Source organism: Papaver somniferum, chromosome 6, assembly GCF_003573695.1.
Source record: "Papaver somniferum cultivar HN1 chromosome 6, ASM357369v1, whole genome shotgun sequence".
Classification (NCBI taxonomy): Eukaryota; Viridiplantae; Streptophyta; class Magnoliopsida; order Ranunculales; family Papaveraceae; genus Papaver; species Papaver somniferum.
In genome coordinates, this window is record NC_039363.1 from 80,524,298 (window position 1) to 80,543,412 (window position 19,115).

At 38.0% G+C, this 19,115-nt stretch overlaps 3 protein-coding genes, 1 long non-coding RNA gene and 1 pseudogene across 4 annotated transcripts; 3 read left to right on the forward strand and 2 right to left on the reverse strand.

Moving 5' to 3' along the window:
• The first annotated feature begins 3,967 nt into the window (after positions 1-3,967).
• On the forward strand, positions 3,968-7,556 carry LOC113290975 (light-harvesting complex I LH35 proteins-like). Its single transcript, XM_026540557.1, has 4 exons — positions 3,968-4,209; positions 4,294-4,942; positions 6,575-6,723; positions 6,839-7,556. The coding sequence occupies exons 1-4, from the start codon at positions 4,064-4,066 to the stop codon at positions 7,488-7,490; spliced, it is 1,596 nt and encodes a 531-aa protein (XP_026396342.1). The 5' UTR covers positions 3,968-4,063; the 3' UTR covers positions 7,491-7,556.
• Positions 7,557-9,546: 1,990 nt separating this feature from the next.
• On the forward strand, positions 9,547-10,766 carry LOC113288131 (chlorophyll a-b binding protein 5, chloroplastic-like). Its single transcript, XM_026537088.1, has 2 exons — positions 9,547-9,829; positions 9,977-10,766. Exons 1-2 carry the CDS (start codon positions 9,684-9,686, stop codon positions 10,626-10,628), a joined length of 798 nt encoding a protein of 265 aa, XP_026392873.1. The 5' UTR covers positions 9,547-9,683; the 3' UTR covers positions 10,629-10,766.
• Positions 10,767-10,844: 78 nt separating this feature from the next.
• LOC113290976 (pentatricopeptide repeat-containing protein DWY1, chloroplastic-like) lies at positions 10,845-11,321 on the reverse strand. The gene is made up of 2 exons (XM_026540558.1): positions 11,017-11,321; positions 10,845-10,932 (listed from the first exon to the last, which is right to left on the reverse strand). Exons 1-2 carry the CDS (start codon positions 11,319-11,321, stop codon positions 10,845-10,847), a joined length of 393 nt encoding a protein of 130 aa, XP_026396343.1.
• Positions 11,025-14,905, reverse strand: LOC113290977 (annotated as a pseudogene).
• A 2,152-nt stretch (positions 14,906-17,057) lies between these two features.
• On the forward strand, positions 17,058-18,867 carry LOC113285799. The gene is made up of 4 exons (XR_003328952.1): positions 17,058-17,205; positions 17,311-17,410; positions 18,272-18,314; positions 18,613-18,867. It is a non-coding gene; the product is annotated as an uncharacterized LOC113285799 (long non-coding RNA).
• The last annotated feature ends 248 nt before the right edge of the window (positions 18,868-19,115 follow it).

Here is a 19,115-nt window from a genome sequence, read left to right on the forward strand (position 1 = left end):
CATATATGTAATGCTACAAACCCTAATTAGGGTTTTGGATCAGTCACGCGTGCGCAACTTTGGCCAAACGGTTTGGCAGGCTATGTTCCTCCTTTGGGGAGACCGATCGTGCAGGGCCCGTGTTGGGACGATGGTGAACTTATGTGTTCTTGCCCGATGGTCCTAGGCGTGATCTAAGCCATCCAATCATGATGGCGAAGTTGGATGGTTGTGATCGATTTAAGACGCTAGTGGGATTTTTGCGACCCTTTAAGCATCACGTCAGCCATACTTCGAGCAAGCGTTCATTGCTCTAGGGCTAGATCGTGATAAAACCGATCAGGTGGGTGACGAGTGGGCCCGCTAATGTCTGCATTAGCGCTTCACTGATCAATCGTGGGATGATCTAATACGTACAACCAGGCTGGTGAAATTGGATGATCATGATGATTTTAAGACTGGTTTGAGCGGTCTTTCTCGTTTGATCCTTCCCCAAAGCAATACGGCCATCCCTCTTTGGGGTCGGCGTTTGACAGGCGTTAGGGGTATAGCGTGGTGTTCGACCGGCTAGGGAATAGGCGGGTCCACCGGTGAATATCACGGTGATTGCCTGCTCCTGTTAGGGTTCATCTAGGCTAATTAAATTATGCGTCCAACTTGCGTGGCCGCGATCGTTTCTGAGACTGACATGGACAGTCCAGATTTCCCTTAGGGAATTAAACATGCTCGATCGGGCTAATATAAGCGCACCGACACAGGGTCCTCTTGGTTAGAGAATGGTATGGCCTGCGGGTATTTCGTGCATACCTTACTATTGACACTTGGAGATTCGTGTTACTCTGCTGAGAGTAAACACTCAGTCGTCATGCCGCACCAATAACGAGAGTCCTGCTGAGAACAGCACAGGAAATACAAGGCAACTCATGCATTACTTAATAATGCTATAAATACACAGAATATTTAGGATTGTTGCTACATGCACCATTCTGAGTGAATTTTGTATATCTATTGAATTTCTTCAAATAAATAAAACGAGAGGATTTCTGCGCTTATAGTTTGTCAAATGGCCTTACCCTTTGCAGGATGTTGGCACACTAAATATGATTTTACAATTTCATCCCTGAACTAAAATCCACTATCAACATAAGGATAAAAAATACGACGTTGGAAAAGAAAAAACACAAGACACCAGAAGTTTTGTTAAGGAGGAAAACTGCATCTGCAGAATAATCCTGGGACGTCATCCATATTAGAACACCAATATGTATTAACCAGCTACAGATATTAGCCTACTATCATACTTCGGACTGGAATGTAGTTGAAACCGAATTAACCCTCAAAGAAATCCAGTTGCGATCGTGCTCCTTACCTCTCTTAAACCTCGCAAGGTTCTACGCAATTGATTCACTTAACTGACTCCTTTACAGCCTAAAAGTTGTTTCAACCTAAGTGAACACTTGTTATCACAATATGCCTCTAATAGATAAGCATATCTGATTTCCCTTGATCGTTTAGATCAAGGCTTGGAAATTTGTATGCAATAGAAGAAAAAAAAAGCTAAGAATTGCTTTAACCTAAGTGAAGACTTTTGATACCAATATGCCTATAACAGATAAGCCTATTTGATTTCCCTTTAGATCGTTTAGATCAAGGCTCGGAAATCTATTTAGAATAGACAAAGCTAGAAAATCTCACAAATCCAGAATACTTACTCAGTTAGCTGGGAATCATGGATTATTAACCACCTCCCTAGACCAATCTAAACAGATCAATAAAAAAGAGTTTTAGATATTTATCTTGAGGAATCACAAAGTCTAAGACGAAGAGAACTTTGCGATTTCTATTTATCTCGTTCCTGATCTGAGATTGAAGAAACCTCAACGATATCGATCAACAAGAACAAGATCAAGATACACGAACTATCAGGTAAAAGATAGTCGGACCTAGCTTCACGAATACCTAAGTGAAGTCTTCAAGTCGTATACCCAATTATGTTTCTCAGAGGATACCTAGGTTAATAGAGGACAACTCTAGCAATTAATGAGGACACATAAGTGTCAGGGATTGATGTTCCCAATTGTTTGAGTCTCTCTATTTATAGATTTTCAAGGATCTAGGTAGCTTTGAATTCAAGATAAGATAACATGGGATTCAAGCAAATACTTTCTCAGTTTAGATGAAATTATTGCTAGGAATTTATGTAAGCATGTCAGAAGTTCGCCTTTAAATTACATATAAGAATATACACTATGGTCTAGGGTTCTGAATCCGTGTATAATGATAGTTCTTGGAAAATATTCCTTGTGAACTTGTAAGCATAATCGTGTTCATTAACACTCGAGACTTAAACCATGATTCCCAAACATAAAGTGTTTCAGTGGTCAAAGTTGTCTTAGAAATTTTTATGAGAGTTGTACCAATGTCAAATGTATTTGTGAAAACAGTTTATGCGCATCTGCTTAGTTTGTATTGGGTAGGTATGTTTAGGGGTACGCATACCTATAGACCAGTTGGTGAACTCAGGATGTTAGGGTACGCCTACTGGGTATGTGTACCTCCCCCTGTTTCGGAACTCAGATGTCCAGAGTACGCGTACTGGGTATGTGTACCTACATTATGTCTAGAATCTCAGTAGTTCTAAAAACTCTCTTAAACAATTTGAAACATTCCCAATCGTCGTAGATTCAAATCTCATTGCTTGGGTAATTTCTAAATGATCAATTAGAAACAAAAATAGCTCTTGAACAATAAATTGTTCTTAACTAAGAAACATCTATTGCTTGAATCATATTTCGAGAGAAGACAAGCTTGGCTCGTAATTCTTTGCAACATGAAATTTACTTAAATCATACGACATAGTCTCATAAAGATAGAATGGTAAATGCCGCGGGTAAATATGATAGTTCAATTTTCACATACTTCTTTGCTGATGAAGTTCTCCAAAGGTCTTCGTTTGGTCTTCAATCTTCAAGGGTTATTTTGTGATGTCTGATACTCTACTACCATACTCTAATCGTAGTCCGAGACTTGACTTAGTAGAAATCAAGATATAATTTTGTGCATTTAACATTGACAACAAGCTTGAGATAACAAAACTTACGAGTTCGACCGAGCAGTGATCTAACGAACAAAACTTGACTTTTTATCGGGGTTGTATTTAGTAATTTCTAAAATTAATAAAATATAAATTTCAAATGTAGAATTTCGGTTGTATTTAACCTGAATGTGGAGTGAATTTAGTCAATGCCTTAAAGTGACATCAAAACAAATGTCAAGGGTTCACTAGGAGTACGAGGACACTGAACACATAACGTGCCATCTACAAACTGTGCAAAACAACGACTCGCCGTAACCCAGCTCGGATGCGAAGGAATGGTCGTTTCTTTCTTTAAGAATTTGAAATCATATCAATTGCCATTCATTTTGATGAGCCATAAATCATCAAGTTGAAGCCTAAAATGACAGACACTTCAAGAAAAATAAAATAATCGGCAGTTCTGTTTTTAAAATTCTAACCATTGTCCAAGTCTTCTTCTTCATACAAAGCCTGTTGGTCAAGACAAGAGGTCATGCATTTGATTTATTTTGATATGAGCCAAACTTTCTCCTTACTTTTTACCGAGATACTGTTTTGTTTCAGATAGCTAACTTCTGGTTTTCATTGTGAAGATATGGGTGCCTGAACAATTTTAAGAGTAGTTAAAGTAAATCTCAGCCGTCCATGATCAACTCGAGATGAAAGTGATATGCAAAGACTAAAGAGTACACCACCACATATCCTTTCAAAACTGACAAGAAATATCTTCCGATTTACATGAACCACCAGAATCTGAAAATCCATTTGGCAGAGCAGCAGCCAGTAGTACTCTCAACGCTTACCATGGAAATCAGATTGAATATCTAAATTCAAGATGAGAACCAATAGAAATATGCTGATGTGTAGATTTTCTCTATCCACAACATCTCCTTATTCCTCTATTTAATACCTCTCTACTCCTTTACTTAACTTCATCAGCTTCTTCATCCTCTAGAAAACATAACAAAGAACAGGTGAACAACAAAGAAGCACTAGAAAAAGAGAGTCATGGCCACCTCTGCCATTCAAAGGTCTGCATTCGCTGGTCAAACTGCTTTGAAGCAACAAAATGAGTTCATCCGCAAAGTTGGCAATGTCGAAGGTGGTCGTATCTCCATGCGACGCACTGTAAAAAGCATTCAATCAAGCATGTGGTAATTACGCATGTAAATTAGAATACTACTTTGATTTTTTCAAATCGTAATATAACCCTCATTTTCGGAATTTTGAATAAACAGGTATGGACCAGACAGACCCAAGTACTTGGGACCATTCTCAGAACAGACCCCATCTTACCTCACTGGTGAATTTCCAGGTGACTACGGTTGGGACACAGCCGGGTTATCTGCTGACCCAGAGACATTTGCAAAGAACCGTGAACTCGAAGTGATCCACTGCAGGTGGGCTATGTTGGGTGCCCTAGGATGTGTCTTCCCTGAGGTTCTCTCAAAGAATGGTATCAACTTCGGCGAGGCAGTATGGTTCAAAGCTGGATCACAGATCTTCTCTGAGGGAGGTTTGGACTACCTTGGAAACCCTAACCTGGTACATGCCCAAAGCATTCTTGCAATCTGGGCTACTCAGGTTGTCCTAATGGGGTTTGTTGAAGGATACAGAGTTGGTGGTGGTCCACTTGGAGAAGGACTAGACAAACTTTACCCCGGTGGATCTTTTGACCCTCTAGGATTAGCTGATGACCCAGAGTCATTCTCTGAATTGAAGGTTAAGGAAATCAAGAATGGAAGACTTGCTATGTTCTCTATGTTTGGGTATTTCGTTCAGGCTATTGTTACCGGAAAGGGTCCAATTGAAAACCTTTATGACCACATCGCCGATCCTGTTGCAAACAATGCATGGGCTTACGCTACTAACTTTGCTCCTGGAAAATGAATGTAATTTTTCCTAGGGTGTATCAAGGTTTCAGGCTTGTTAAGTCTTCTGTTGTTATTTGTGTGTAAATTGTTTATGAATAGTAAGCAGTTGTTATCAAACTTCTAGTGTTTTGTGCTGCATAGGATATGGTACTTATTACGCAAATGGGATGACAAAAGAACAAACAAAACTACGTAACTACAGAAGTAAATGCTGCAGAAAAATTCTTACATCCCTCCTACAATACTAAATAGTATCCAAATTTGCAAGAGCAGGGAAAGAAACAGAATAATACCTGTAAATGGGTTTCTTTCTAACCAAGCTCGATCACCAATAGTCCTTGTGTTTGAGAAATGGCCCAATCTGCTATTGTCCCTCACAATGATTTCACAATTGTGAATCCCTGAGAGAAGTTCAGTAACAGAGTGGCAACTGCTACAAACTCGAAGGTTCTTCATACCTCTGACCGGGGCTCCCTCTAACACATAACAGGATTAGAGTCAGGTCAGGAGGAACCCAATCAAACTGCATCAGTTCTCTTAGTTCTCTCACCTTAAAGAGGTATGTCCAGTTTAGCAGCCGCTGCATTAAGTTAGAGAGAGTGAAATATTAAATACAATTTTTTCTTGTCCATTTCGAACATGTGCTTAGCCTCACATACACCTGCAGTGTAAATAGACGAAAAATTGAAGTGCTCAGATTTGGCTTGGTTCACATCGAGCTTAAAAAAACAAGTTTAAGCTTGGTTGGCATGAATAATTGAACTAGGATTGCCTTCAGCTTGTTTGTGACGAGCTCAAGGCATTTGCTCAATAGAGCTTAGGCATTGATTTATATTTACAACAGGTTACATTTGAACTTCATAAGAATATTTAAATGAAAAGTCGTTTAAAATGCCTAAACATGAGTCAAATTTTTAAAAAGATGATGCTTTGTGATTTTAATCAATAATATCACATTTAAAACCCCGTTGATAGTGTGTATGTTAGACATGAAACCTATAAGATCTAAATTAAAGTAAGTAATGAGCTGAACTAGAATGAACTATTTGAGATTCAGGTTGATTAACCACGAGCTGTTTGAGCTTACACTTCTAAGCTCAGGCTTGACTTGTTTCTTTAAGGTCAACCTCAAACTACCCAGAAAAGGAGTATGGAGCTTATTAGAGCCCTGTGATTTACCAATCTGAACATAGGTCTAGCAACCAATAATGCTGTTCAGTAATTTTAGTTACTAGTTTAAGACTATCCATTCACATAAGTTTAAACTTTTAGCAACTGCCTCCAACCACACCGGCATGACTATAGGAAGCTAATACTAGGTATTGCATTTTCTGTAAAATACCCTGCTTTATAGTTTTTCCTGTGTTAGTCAATGACCACAAAATCATAATGGTCCACAAGGAGATCTTAAAAATCCATGTGGATGAACCATAGCCCAAAGTATCAATCTTACCTCAAACATAATAGACTGGATATCTAGACTCGAGATGAGAGCCAATTGAGAAATGCTGATGTGGAAAATTCCTCATCCACACTAGCTCCTAATTCTTCTATAATAACTCTGTGGTCTTTCTCTTCAATTCATCAGCTTATACTCTAAAACTGAAAACAAAGAATAGGAAGAACAACAAAGAAGCACTAAATAATAATGGCCACATCTGCAATTCAACAATCTGCAATTGCTGGTCAAACAGCTTTGAAGCAGCAGAATGAGTTCATCTGCAAGGTTGGGAACATTGATGGCGGTCGCATCTACATGCGCCGTACCGTGAAAAGTATTCAACAAAGCATGTGGTAAGTAATTGAGTTTACTTATAGTTTGCATGGTTTTATGACATGCATTTCCGTTTAGTAAACTATCTGATTTTTCTACTTGGAAGCTAACTACTTGATCTGACTTATAAAACAGGTATGGTCCTGACAGACCCAAGTACTTGGGCCCATTCTCAGAGCAAACCCCATCGTACCTCACTGGTGAATTCCCGGGTGACTATGGTTGGGACACAGCTGGGTTATCAGCTGACCCAGAAACATTTGCTAAGAACCGCGAGCTCGAAGTGATCCACTGCAGATGGGCCATGTTGGGTGCCCTAGGTTGTGTCTTCCCTGAGGTTCTCTCAAAGAACGGTATCAACTTCGGCGAGGCAGTATGGTTTAAAGCTGGATCGCAGATCTTTTCTGAGGGTGGTTTGGACTACCTTGGAAACCCTAACTTAGTACATGCCCAAAGCATCCTTGCAATCTGGGCTACTCAAGTTGTGCTAATGGGGTTTGTTGAGGGATACAGAGTTGGTGGTGGTCCACTTGGAGAAGGATTAGACAAGCTTTACCCCGGTGGATCATTTGACCCTCTAGGATTAGCTGATGACCCAGAGTCCTTTTCTGAATTGAAGGTAAAGGAGATCAAGAATGGAAGACTTGCTATGTTCTCCATGTTTGGGTATTTTGTTCAGGCTATTGTTACAGGAAAGGGTCCTATAGAAAACCTTTATGACCATGTTGCCGATCCTGTTGCAAACAACGCATGGGCTTATGCTACAAACTTTGTTCCCGGAAAATGAATGTAGCGTTTTCTAGGTGTATCATTACTTCAGGATTGTTATGTTTGCTGTAGTTCCTTGGCTGTACATTGTAATTTTCTCTAGTAGCTAGAATCTATATATAACTACTTTTCGTGTTACTCAGTTGGTATCTGTTTTATGAATACTAGGAGAGCCATTGCCAAATTTCTAGTGTTTCTGTTGATAAAAGAAAAGATTTATGTGCAAATGGGGGGGCAAATGAACTTTCTTCTGCGGATGAATGGATGCTGAAGTGATGCAAGAAAATTTCGTTTTTATGTTCCTTTAAGAGTGCCATATAGTCTTTCAATTTGAGAGAGCATGGAAAAGAAAAGAATAACACCTGCAACTAGGCGTGCCCCTGTGACCTAGTTCAATCACCAATAGTCATTGCACAAAAAGTAAAAGCTTCTGAAATGATGATTCTGCCATTATCCGTTCCTGCAAGGAGTTTACTAACAGAGATGCAGCTATTATAACCTCAAAGGTTCTTCGTTATCTGACCGAGTCTTACTGGTTTTACATTGGGTACAAAAACATCAGCAAATTCAGCTTCAATTTCCTACTCTCCATTAATGCAGAAAAAGACTTGAATTAAAGTATACCCTCATTGTGTAGTAGATGTGAACAGTTGTCGACAACAACTCCCGGAAAAAACTGTCAACTCAATCAAACGCAGCCTAGGACTATTCTAACACCTACATTTATTAATAGTTCTCTCATCTTTGAGAGGTTGATCACTTTACAAGCTGATGCACGTAAGTTAGAGAGAAAAACATGACATCCAACTGTTTGTGAAGACATCGATTTAGTGTGCTTAGCCTCACCATTACCTTGGGGTTTGATTAAACAAGCCAAGTACTGAAGAGCTAGGATTTGGCTTGGTTAATTGAGCTTAAGAAATCAAGTTTAATCTTGGATTGAAAAATTCAGGCTCGTCTTCGCTTGTTTATGTAACAAGCTCAAGCTACGTGCCTAATGCTTAAGTGGTGTTTTACTTGATTCATATTTACAACAAGCAACATACTAACCTTCTTTGTAAAACAGATTAATAAAAGTGAATTGCGTCAAATATCTAAACATGATAGTGATGTTTTGTGATTTGTAGATGATATCATCTAGTTCAAAACCACTAACATATATGGCACATTAAAAATAACTGTAGGAGCTATATTTAAGAGGAACTCAAACGGATAAATTATAAGCTACTCACGAGATGTTTGAAGTTACACCCCAAAGTTAAAGCTTGTTTAGTTACTTCAAAAGTCTCAGAATTAAAAAATGAGCCAGAAACGAGTTTCTACCTGTTTTACAGACATAAAAGTTACAGATCTTAATATCACTATAGTTCGTAAAATTACTAATCCAGTTTATTAACTTGGTTTGACAAGCATTTGGTGTGATGCTAGATACCCTCTGAAGTATTACCAGATCAACACAGAAAGGTCTAGCAACCAACAAAAGTGTTTTAGTAGTTTGCTCTAGCCAATATTGATTTCCATAACTATGAAAACTTAACAACCACCTATACCACAAAAGCATGACTACATGCATTTTGTAACCCAATAACAAGTTGAAAGCTTTCTTTTGGATTGTCTGCAAAATATTACGCAGTTCAAGAGTTTGATATGCCACACCATTCTTTTCTAACCCTAAGACACTAAGAATTCATTTTTCCTAATTTCTTCTCTGGGCATAGGAAGCAGACAACTTACTCTGGGGCCCCACACCATGAGTATACATTTCCGCAAGTGAAGTTCCTCGGACACCATCTAAAGTTAGTATATTTTCTATTCAGTGCCTCGGATTCTTGTTTTTGCTGAGATACAAAATGACAGCAAATTTGTGGACCCATCACGAGATCTCAAAATTCCACATGGCAGAACCATAACCTATAGTATGGATCTTACCTCAAACAAAACTGACTGGATATCTAGACTTAAAATGAGAGCCAATAGAGAGCTGGCAGAACCATAACCTATAGCACGGATTTTACCTCAAACAGAACTGACTGGATATCTATACTTAGATTAGAGAGCCAATAGAGAGCTGCTGACATGGAAATCTCCTCATCCACACTATCTCCCCCTTCTTCTACTTAATACCTTTCTAGTCTTTCTCTTTAATTCATCAATTCATACTCTAACATTCGAAACAAGGAACAGGTAGAGCAACAGAGAAGCCCTAAATAACATGGCTACATCTGCAATCCAACGCTCCGCAATTGCTGGTCAAACTGCTTTGAAGCAGCAGAATGAGCTCATCCGCAAGGTCGGAAACATTGACGGTGGTCGCATCTCCATGCGCCGTACCGTGAAAAGCATTCAACAAAGCATGTGGTAGTTATACAAGTTTAATTATTCGTTTTGTCAAAGTTATCCTATTAATAATTCAGTTTGCATTGTTTATAACACGAATTCTCGTTCAGGAGACTATCTGGTTTTTCTAATTGGAATCTAATCACATGATCTGACTTGAAAAAACAGGTATGGTCCTGATAGACCTAAGTACTTGGGCCCATTCTTGGAGCAAACCCCATCATACCTCACTAGTGAATTCCCTGGTGACTGTGGTTGGGACACAGCCGGGTTATCATCTGACCCAGAAACATTTGCTAAGAACCGTGAGCTCGAAGTGATCCACTGCAGATGGGCCATGTTGGGTGCCCTAGGTTGTGTCTTCCCTGAGGTTCTCTCAAAGAATGGTATCAACTTTGGTGAGGCGGTATGGTTCAAAGCCGGGTCACAGATCTTCTCTGAAGGAGGTTTGGACTACCTTGGAAACCCTAACTGGGTACATGCCCAAAGCGTCCTTGCAATCTGGGCTACTCAAGTTGTTCTAATGGGGTTTGTTGAGGGATACAGAGTTGGTGGTGGTCCACTTGGAGAAGGACTAGACAAACTTTACCCCGGTGGATCTTTTGACCCTCTAGGGTTAGCTGATGACCCAGAGTCCTTTTCTGAATTGAAGGTAAAGGAGATCAAGAATGGAAGACTTGCTATGTTCTCCATGTTTGGGTATTTTGTTCAGGCTATTGTTACAGGAAAAGGTCCAATTGAAAACCTTTATGACCATGTTGCCGATCCTGTTGCAAACAATGCATGGGCTTATGCTACTAACTTTGCTCCTGGGAAATGAATGTTATACTTTCTGGGGTGTATAAGTTTTAAGGCTTGCTAAGTCTTCTGTAGTTCCTTGTGTGTATAACTGTATATGGTAATTTTTGCTTGTAACTAAAATTGATCTATTCTTGTTTTCTCTTAACTAAGTTGCGTATTCGTGTTTATAAAACTTGCAATAAAAATCAAATCTTTTGTTTTTATTGCTTCGCCATAGTTGGCCACACAAATATTCTTAGAAAGTACTCGAGTCTACTGTTACAATCCTACAACGAACTTCTGAAAATTTAAGTTGTAACATTTCTCTACAAAGACCATATAACCTTCAAAATGTAAAAGAAAAAGCATGAAGGATAGTACCTGCTACTAGGTACCTCTGTGTAGCCATTCAATCACCATTCAATCACCAATAGTCTTTGCACGAGCAAGTCCCCTTTCTGAAATGATGGTATCTGCTATTATCCCTTACAATAATTTCACGATCATATATGGCTGAGAGTAATTTAGTAACAGAGTGGCAATCATTACAGACTCGAAGGTTCTTCACAATCCGAATAGGTTTTCCTGGTTTCACATTGATTAGCCCAAAAGCGATAGCGAATCTCTCGCTATGGTTAGCCAATTCAGCTTCCTTCTCCTTCTGCCCTTCGATGCATACCAAGACTTGAGTTAGGTCAGGAATGTACCCGGCAGATCTCAATCTCTTGTCCATCTCTCTTAATAGATCTCCTCCTTTTGATGATGTGAACTATCAGCAACAACGAACTCATGAAAAACACCATTGTTTTCGATCAAACTGCATCCTGGGTCTTTTCTTATTCCAATATTCTTCATCATTTCTCTCACTTTCGAGACCTCGTTCCACCTACCAACTGTGGCATATATGTTAGAGAGAAGAACATAGCATCCAACTGTTTTTGGAGCCATCTCGATAACATGCTTGGCGGCACATTCACCGATCTCAACGTTGCTGTGGTTCCTACTACCGCTCAGAAGACTCATCCAAATTGCTACATTTGGCCTGATGGGCATATTTTCTATGACGTTCTTCGCCTCTACTAGGTGCCCCACTCGGCATAAGAGGTCTACCAAGCATCCATAGTGTTCAATAGTAGGTTCTATCCCATACTCTTTTTCCATATTACTGAAAATCCGACGACCTTGATTAACCATACCGGCATGACTACAAGCATTAAGTAACCCAATGAAAGTTATGGAATTTGGTTTCATTTGGAGTCTCTGCATCTTGCTGAACAGTTTAAGAGCCTCATCTGCCATACCATGCATTCCTAACCCTACAATCATAGCAGTCCAATGCCCTAATCTCCTCTTCGGTATTGCTTGAAAGACACCCAAAGCACTATCAACACTGCCACACTTGGAGTACATTTCTATAAGTGCAGTTCCAAGAACACCGTCTATTTTGAACCCATTTGTATCCAAATATGAATGAATCCAATTCCCCTTTTCAATAAGTGCTAAACCTGAAACAGCAGAAAGAACACTGACCAACGTTGAATTAGTCGGAGTTAGACTCTCTTTGAGCATAGTCTCAAAGGTCTCCAGAGCTAGGATAAACCGATGATTTCGTTCATATCCAGAAATTAACGTATTCCATGTGATGATATTTCTTTTTGTCATCGAGTCGAATAATTGTTGAGCAGACACAAAATCACCAGACTTCATGTACCCATTAATCATTGCATTCCAGGAAACCAAATTCCTATTCGGCATCTTATCAAAAACTTCACGAGCAGTCTCAACCTTGCCACATTTCGAGTACCCATCAATTAGAACAGTCCAAGAAAATGAATCCTTCTCTGGCATTTCATCGAACAACTTCTGAGCAAGTTCAATTTCTCCACATTTCACACACCCATCAATTAAAGAATTCCAAGAAATCATATCTGCATTCTCCATTCTATCAAACACTTTTCGAGCCGAAACAATATCGAAGCATTTAGAATACAAACTAACAACACTACTTTGTACATACTAATCAGATTGAAACCCAGTTTTCAAACTCAATCCATGTACCTGTTTTCCTTCCTCAAGTGCACATAATCGAGCACATCCTTTGATAACAGAAGGCAATGTGAAGTTATCTGGGCTTACGGACGATTCACGAAGCAATTCACAAAATATAAGAATTGCATCATTAGAATGACGATTCTCTAAATAACACTTAATAATGCTGTTCCAAGTAAATGAATTGGGTTCTTCAATTTGATCAAACACTGATCTAGCATACTCAAGGTTTCCAATTTTCGGGTCAGAATAAAAAGCTAAAATTCGAGAAGCTATTGTAATGTGGTTGAATATACCCGTTTTGATTGTGGAAGCATGAATTTGTTTCGGTTCTTTATGGGTTTTGCAGGTTTGAAGAAGAGAAAGATGGGTTTCATGAGGAATGTACGGTTGAAAGGAGTGGAAAATTGAAACCTTCAGCATTTTTCAGCTCACTTCTGCTATTCTGGGAAAGAAACAACTGAGAGTCTGAGACACATATATAGATAGATGATCAGTGGGACCCACTTGTAATGACCAATGAAGATGCTTGCGAGGGAGAGAAACGGCAGGCAGATCCTCTCCGTTGAATATGGAGTCTTCAGGCCGGCGCATTCTAATAACCCATGTCTAGTAGAAATGAAGATTTTGTTGGCTCATATACGCCAATGTTAAGTTGATCACTTAGTTCATTCAGAAGTTGATAGATTTCGGTTCACTTCGGGTGTGATTCATCGTCCGCAATGAATTCATAAGCACCGTTGTTTACTTCGATTGAACTACTGCCGGGGGCAAGTTTCTGAATGTTCCCACCTTTCTTGTGTTAATTACCTTGTCCCAGCTCTTGGCTTCAGAATATACATTTGATAACAGAATGTAATTTCCATCTACTTGAGGTTCTAGTTGCAGAAGATTGACAGCAGCTTCTTCAGCTAATTCTATATTCTTGTGGATTCTACAACCACCAAGAAGCGCCCTCCAAACAACAGCATCGGGTGAAAATGGCATACTTCTAATGAGCTCTCTTGCCTCATTGAGCCTTCCTGCTCGACACAAAAGATCAACCATACATCCATAATGTTCAATCTTAGGTTCAATTTGATGGATATCGCTCATGGATCTGAAATATTTCCATCCCATACCAACTAAACCAGCATGGTTACACGCGCTTAAAACTCCTACGAACGTAACACCATTGGGTTTAAACCCCTCTGATATCATCTTGGAGAAATGATCAAGAGAAAGCTCTGCAAATCCATGGTTTGCCAGTCCTATAATCATGGCACTCCAAGTTAAGACATCCTTTAAACCCATCTTATTAAACACTTCAAGAGAATTAGCAATATCTCCACATTTTGCATACATATCAACTAAAGAAGTCCCAAGTTTCAGATCAACCTCAATTCGATTTCGTTCAATATATTCATGAATCATTTTACCCATGTTTAATGCACCCAGTTCGCCACAAGCTGACAGTACACAAACCATGGTCACTTTATCAGGTTTTACATTGGCTAACTGCATTTCTTGAAACAACCTCAGTGCTTCATTAGATTCTCTCCTTGTATCAAACAATTGTCTTGCATCCCCTATACTTCCAGCTGTAGTGAACCCATGAATCAATGTGTTCCATGAAACCAAATCCTTTTCCGGCATTTTATCAAACAAACGCCGAGCTAATTCAATCTCACCAACCCGGACATACTCAGCTAACATAACATTATAAGAAACTAAATCAGGTTCACACATTTCATCTAGTACTTTCTCTGCAGTATCCAATGTACCACATTTTGCATACATTTCAATAAGAGCAGTCTGCACAAACAAATCTGAAAGAAACCCAAGTTTCCAGACATGAGTATGTATCCTTTTACCATTTCTGTCATTTACTGATCTTCCACAAGCTTGAAGAACAAGCGAAAGACTAAAACTATCAATAACAATATCTTCCCGGATCCGCATTTGGGAAAAAAGAGATATAGATTTTCGAGGATTTTGGGCATTTAAGTAAGCTCGGATCATCGAGTTCCATATGAAAGTATCAGGTGAAGGAATACGGTCGAATAAGGAACGTGCGTAGGGTAAATTTTTGGATGAAGAACACGAAAACAATTGACACAAGAATTTGGCTAGTATAAAATTGCTTTGATCAAGGGAGGTTTTGATGGTAAAAGCATGGATTTGGAGAAGATGATTGAGTTTAGTAGAATTATGGAGAAGAAATAATGTTTTTTGCTCTATGGACTTGGTTGAGTGGGGAGAGGTTAGAAGCACAGATGAGAGTCGCATGGTTAGGTGAGCGCATTTCTCAGGTGTCTCAAACTATTGAATTCAATCGGCGGCGAAAATAAAACAGAAAATGGGTCATTTGACCAGTAAAGGATTCTTTCCGGTTGATAAAAGACAATTAAACTTTCCCTCAGGGTAAAATGGACGGGAAAAAATTAAATATTATATTGGCTATTATACCCTAGAAGTATCTTTTATTTTTCTATTACGTCATCTTAAAAATATCTACCGTCTTCCATCTTTTTTCAGGAGCAGAAAGTTTGCTCAAGCTTTCTCCACCGTTAATATCAAAACTTTCTCTTCTTGTACATCAAACTTTCACCACCACCACCATAAACGATCAAACTCTCTCTTCCATATATATTAACCATCACCACCACCATCGACAACAAAAACCCACATTAGTTTCATCTACATTAATCATCACCACCACCACCATGATTTCATATCGAAAGTTTATGTTATCACCATCAAAAACCCTAGCCAATTGATCTCTTAATCATTACCACGAAAAGGGTAATTATTGTTCCTATCTATCGATTTTAGGTTTTCTTTGAAATTTATTTTATAATAATGAAATTGGTTTCATCTGCATATGAAATTGGTTCTCTCTAACCCATTTAAATTAGGATAAAGCTTGAATCATTCATCGTGGTTTACAAAAACGGTTATATGTATACTGTGAAATTGATTTCATATCAAATCGTTTCTCTCTAACCCGTTAAACCAGGATGAAACCGGAATCATCCATCCAGGTTTACAAAATTATCATTTGTATGTTGTGAATTGATTTTCTCTCTAACCCAATCGAACTAGGAAGAAATTCCAGATTTAGTTAGAGTGAATTTACATATGGTATGTTATACAGTGAATGTGCTTGTCTCATTATTTATTGTCACTAGATGAATCTAGTTACATCTTGTGTTATAATTGGATGAGTGCAATTAATCATTTATTATCACTGGATGATTCCAGATACATCCTTTGTTATTACAAGATGAATTCAAATACATCATGTGTTACCACTGTTTTAGAATGAGCTGAAATTACTTTGTCCATGTTATACTAGGATGAAACTTGTTTCATTCTGTTTTGGATTGAGATGAAATTGTTTTCATACATGTTTTGCCTCAACTCTCATTGTAAATAATAAATAAGTATTGAATTGTATATGTTGTTTATGATTGTTATAGTGCTATTGAAGTATTGATATAGTTTGTTTTGAAATTGTTTTAATTTCATCCATGCTTATACTTGGATGAAACTCGTTCCATCCTGTTTTGAATTGAGCTAAAATTGTATCATCCAAATTTAAAAAATGATGAGACTAGTTTTATTTTGTGTTTTCATTGGATACAACTAGTTATATCTTGTCTTATTACTGGATGAAACTGATTTCATCATGTGGTGACATTAGAAGAGCCTATTTCATGTATTAACATTGGTTATTTTACTTTTTTTCATATATATAATACAAACTAAATCAAGACTTGGTTTTGCAGTCGTTACTTTGAAAATGTATATTCTTTACCTCATAAAATGTGTGACGACTAGTGGTTATGCCTATGAAGACGGAGCAGTTCCAAGGAATGAAATGAGCATAAAACGGGGAGACCTCCTATATGAATTATGAATGATTAAAGTAATTATTAGAAGTTAAACGGGAACTATGACCGTCGTTTCATTAGGTTGGTCATCAATATAGTCGCTACCAAAAAAGCTATTGATGTAATTTAATATTACCTTTTTTCTTTGGAAAAATGTTTCTTCGCTTACAATTATGAAAATGAATTCATCTAAGAATGTATATACCTTAATTGGAGGTCAATTATGAAAAGTTTAATTCACTATAATTTGTTGCTAATTTCATTAAGGGTGCACAGGAACCGAGCCGAAAACCCATACCGGCCCGGAACCAGTGGAACGGTACCTGTTTTTGTACCGAACCGAGGAAGGGGGTACATGTACCGGTCCAAAAAATAGGAACCGAGGCTAGGGAGGTACAGGTACACGGTCATATCCCAGTCTCGTACCATCCCCGACCGAATGTACTGAGTAGTAATAGCCGTTAGATTTAGGGATTAACCTGAGTATCTGATGGTGCCGGTATATATAGAAAAATTACTAGGGTTTCTTTTTTTCTTTTCTTTTTTTTCATCTTCTTTGCAGCTCCTCCTCCTCCCTCTCTGAGCAAACACCACACCAAATGGGGTTATTCTCTGACTAAATCCATCTTCTTTGTTTCGATCATTTCTCTAGAGTCTAGATCCATCTCTTAATTTCTTACTCTTGGAAACCAGGTTCGTCATTTCTTTTAATTTGTTTATATCGAGTTTCATCTTTTTTGTTTATTTTTTTTTTAAAGTTTTTTATGCCTGTGATTGACGGATTTACATTATGTGTAGAGTTCTGCTGTATCAAGACTTCAACTCCACGAACTTCATCACACCACCTCTCGATTTGGACTACTGGGTTCATTGAATCTTTTAATTTAAGCTTGATTTAGTAAGATGCAATCTAGATCTGTTGGAAAATGAATGAAAAATCTTACCTTTTTTAATTGAATTTGTTATTGATTTTGAGAATATTGAAATTGATTTGCTCTCCTCTAATTGATTTGTAACTTTTGTGACTGATTTCAGTAATATTATTGATTTTTATTGTTTTTTTCCATCATGATTCATGAAGGCTTGTAATCAGTTCAATTCTGCTTAGTTTTGTGTAAGTTTGTAGCTTTGTCATGTTTAGTAGAACAGTGAATTGTGAACTGCATTAGGAGTTGAATAGTCAATTAAACTGGTTTGGTTTGTAATTATAAATGAGTGTTGAATAGTCAATTAAGTTGGTAATCTTGGATGGATTTAATTCAACTGAATTAGGAGTATTGGAGAGTTGATTTGATCTTATGCATTTGATTAGTTGCATTAGTCAAGAGTGATTTTGTTTGCAGTTGGGATGTTTTTTGTTAATGTACATATAATGGGTTGAATTTTTGAAACTCAGAGTTGCAATTTGGATGGGTATAAAAGGGGTTAGTGAACTGAAATCTCTAGCAATCTATTAGGGGTGTCCATATGTAGCAGATAAAGTTCTTTATTAGTTCCAATTTTTTATTTATACTGATTTTTGAATTTTATTGATGTTGTTCTTGCTCGGCTTAGTCTCAGACTCTCATCTTTGTGTATCGTTTGATTTTTGCACAAACATTTGAGAAATGTAATTAACTGAGACTTGTCTATGTTTTCTCATCATTTATGCTTTATAAAGTCCTAGATATATATACTATCAACATATAAGGTTGATCTGATAGAGTGCAAGTAATCTTTGTCTTTGTTTTCTCATCATTCACTTCGGTTGTTGTTGCAGGTAATCTTGATTTATGCTTGTTGATTAGTTGCTGAACTTGCGGGTAATCTTTGTCTTTTTGATTGTCATCTAATTTCCCTTGAATGTGAATCTATTTTACCAAGTTCAACAATACAGAGATATATGTGTTAGTCCAACCTAATCTACATAGACTGTTAGTTGTATGCTAGGCTTGTGAATTGAAATCATGTTTGAATTGTGTATATATTGTTTGTCAATGACCAATCATGGATGTATCAAGTTTAGCTAGGGTTCGGAACATATATGGCGCCATTTCACTAGGAGAAATGTTGCATACTAGTAGTTACTAACTGGCTAACTGCTATTACTTGTTTTTGCAGCGGTTATTGGTCCTATCAACAATAATGCCACCACCACCGGTGTTGCTGCCATGGAATAATGCTACCAGTGCTACTTGTTACATTGTAACCACCAATGTCCAGGGACAGTCAGTGCTACTGCTACTTGTTACTTTGAATCTTTTGCTACTTGTTAAGACTACTCTTTAATTGTGTATGTGAATGACTGTGTCTGTCACTATTTGACTCTTTTGCTACTTGTTAGTTGTTACTTTTTCATTTTTTCAAGACTTGGTATGTGAGACTTTTCTTTGATAGTATTAATATTATTGATACTTGTTGTTAGTTGTTATGTATTGTCGCTCAGTAAAACAGGTTTTTAACAGGAAAATATTTTTCTAAGGACCGAGACTAGTACCGGAACCGTACCTGGTACCGTACTGGTCCTGAATAGTACCGGAACCGAGATACAGGGAACAAGTACCGGTCCAAAAAATAGGAACCGAGGCTAGGGATGTACAAGTACTCGGTCTCGGCAAGAACCG

Excerpts from the sequence above, each read along its gene's own strand:
- LOC113290976 (XM_026540558.1), bottom strand. The coding sequence starts at position 11,321 with ATGGACAAGAGATTGAGATCTGCCGGGTACATTCCTGACCTAACTCAA. Across the intron at positions 10,933-11,016 it reads TGCTCGTGCAAAGACTATTG|GTTATATGGTCTTTGTAGAG; the intron begins GTGATTGAATGG and ends TACATTTTGAAG.
- LOC113290975 (XM_026540557.1), top strand. The coding sequence starts at position 4,064 with ATGGCCACCTCTGCCATTCAAAGGTCTGCATTCGCTGGTCAAACTGCT. Across the intron at positions 4,943-6,574 it reads CTAACTTTGCTCCTGGAAAA|ATAATGGCCACATCTGCAAT; the intron begins TGAATGTAATTT and ends AAGCACTAAATA. Across the intron at positions 6,724-6,838 it reads AGTATTCAACAAAGCATGTG|GTATGGTCCTGACAGACCCA; the intron begins GTAAGTAATTGA and ends CTTATAAAACAG.
- LOC113288131 (XM_026537088.1), top strand. The coding sequence starts at position 9,684 with ATGGCTACATCTGCAATCCAACGCTCCGCAATTGCTGGTCAAACTGCT. Across the intron at positions 9,830-9,976 it reads AGCATTCAACAAAGCATGTG|GTATGGTCCTGATAGACCTA; the intron begins GTAGTTATACAA and ends TTGAAAAAACAG.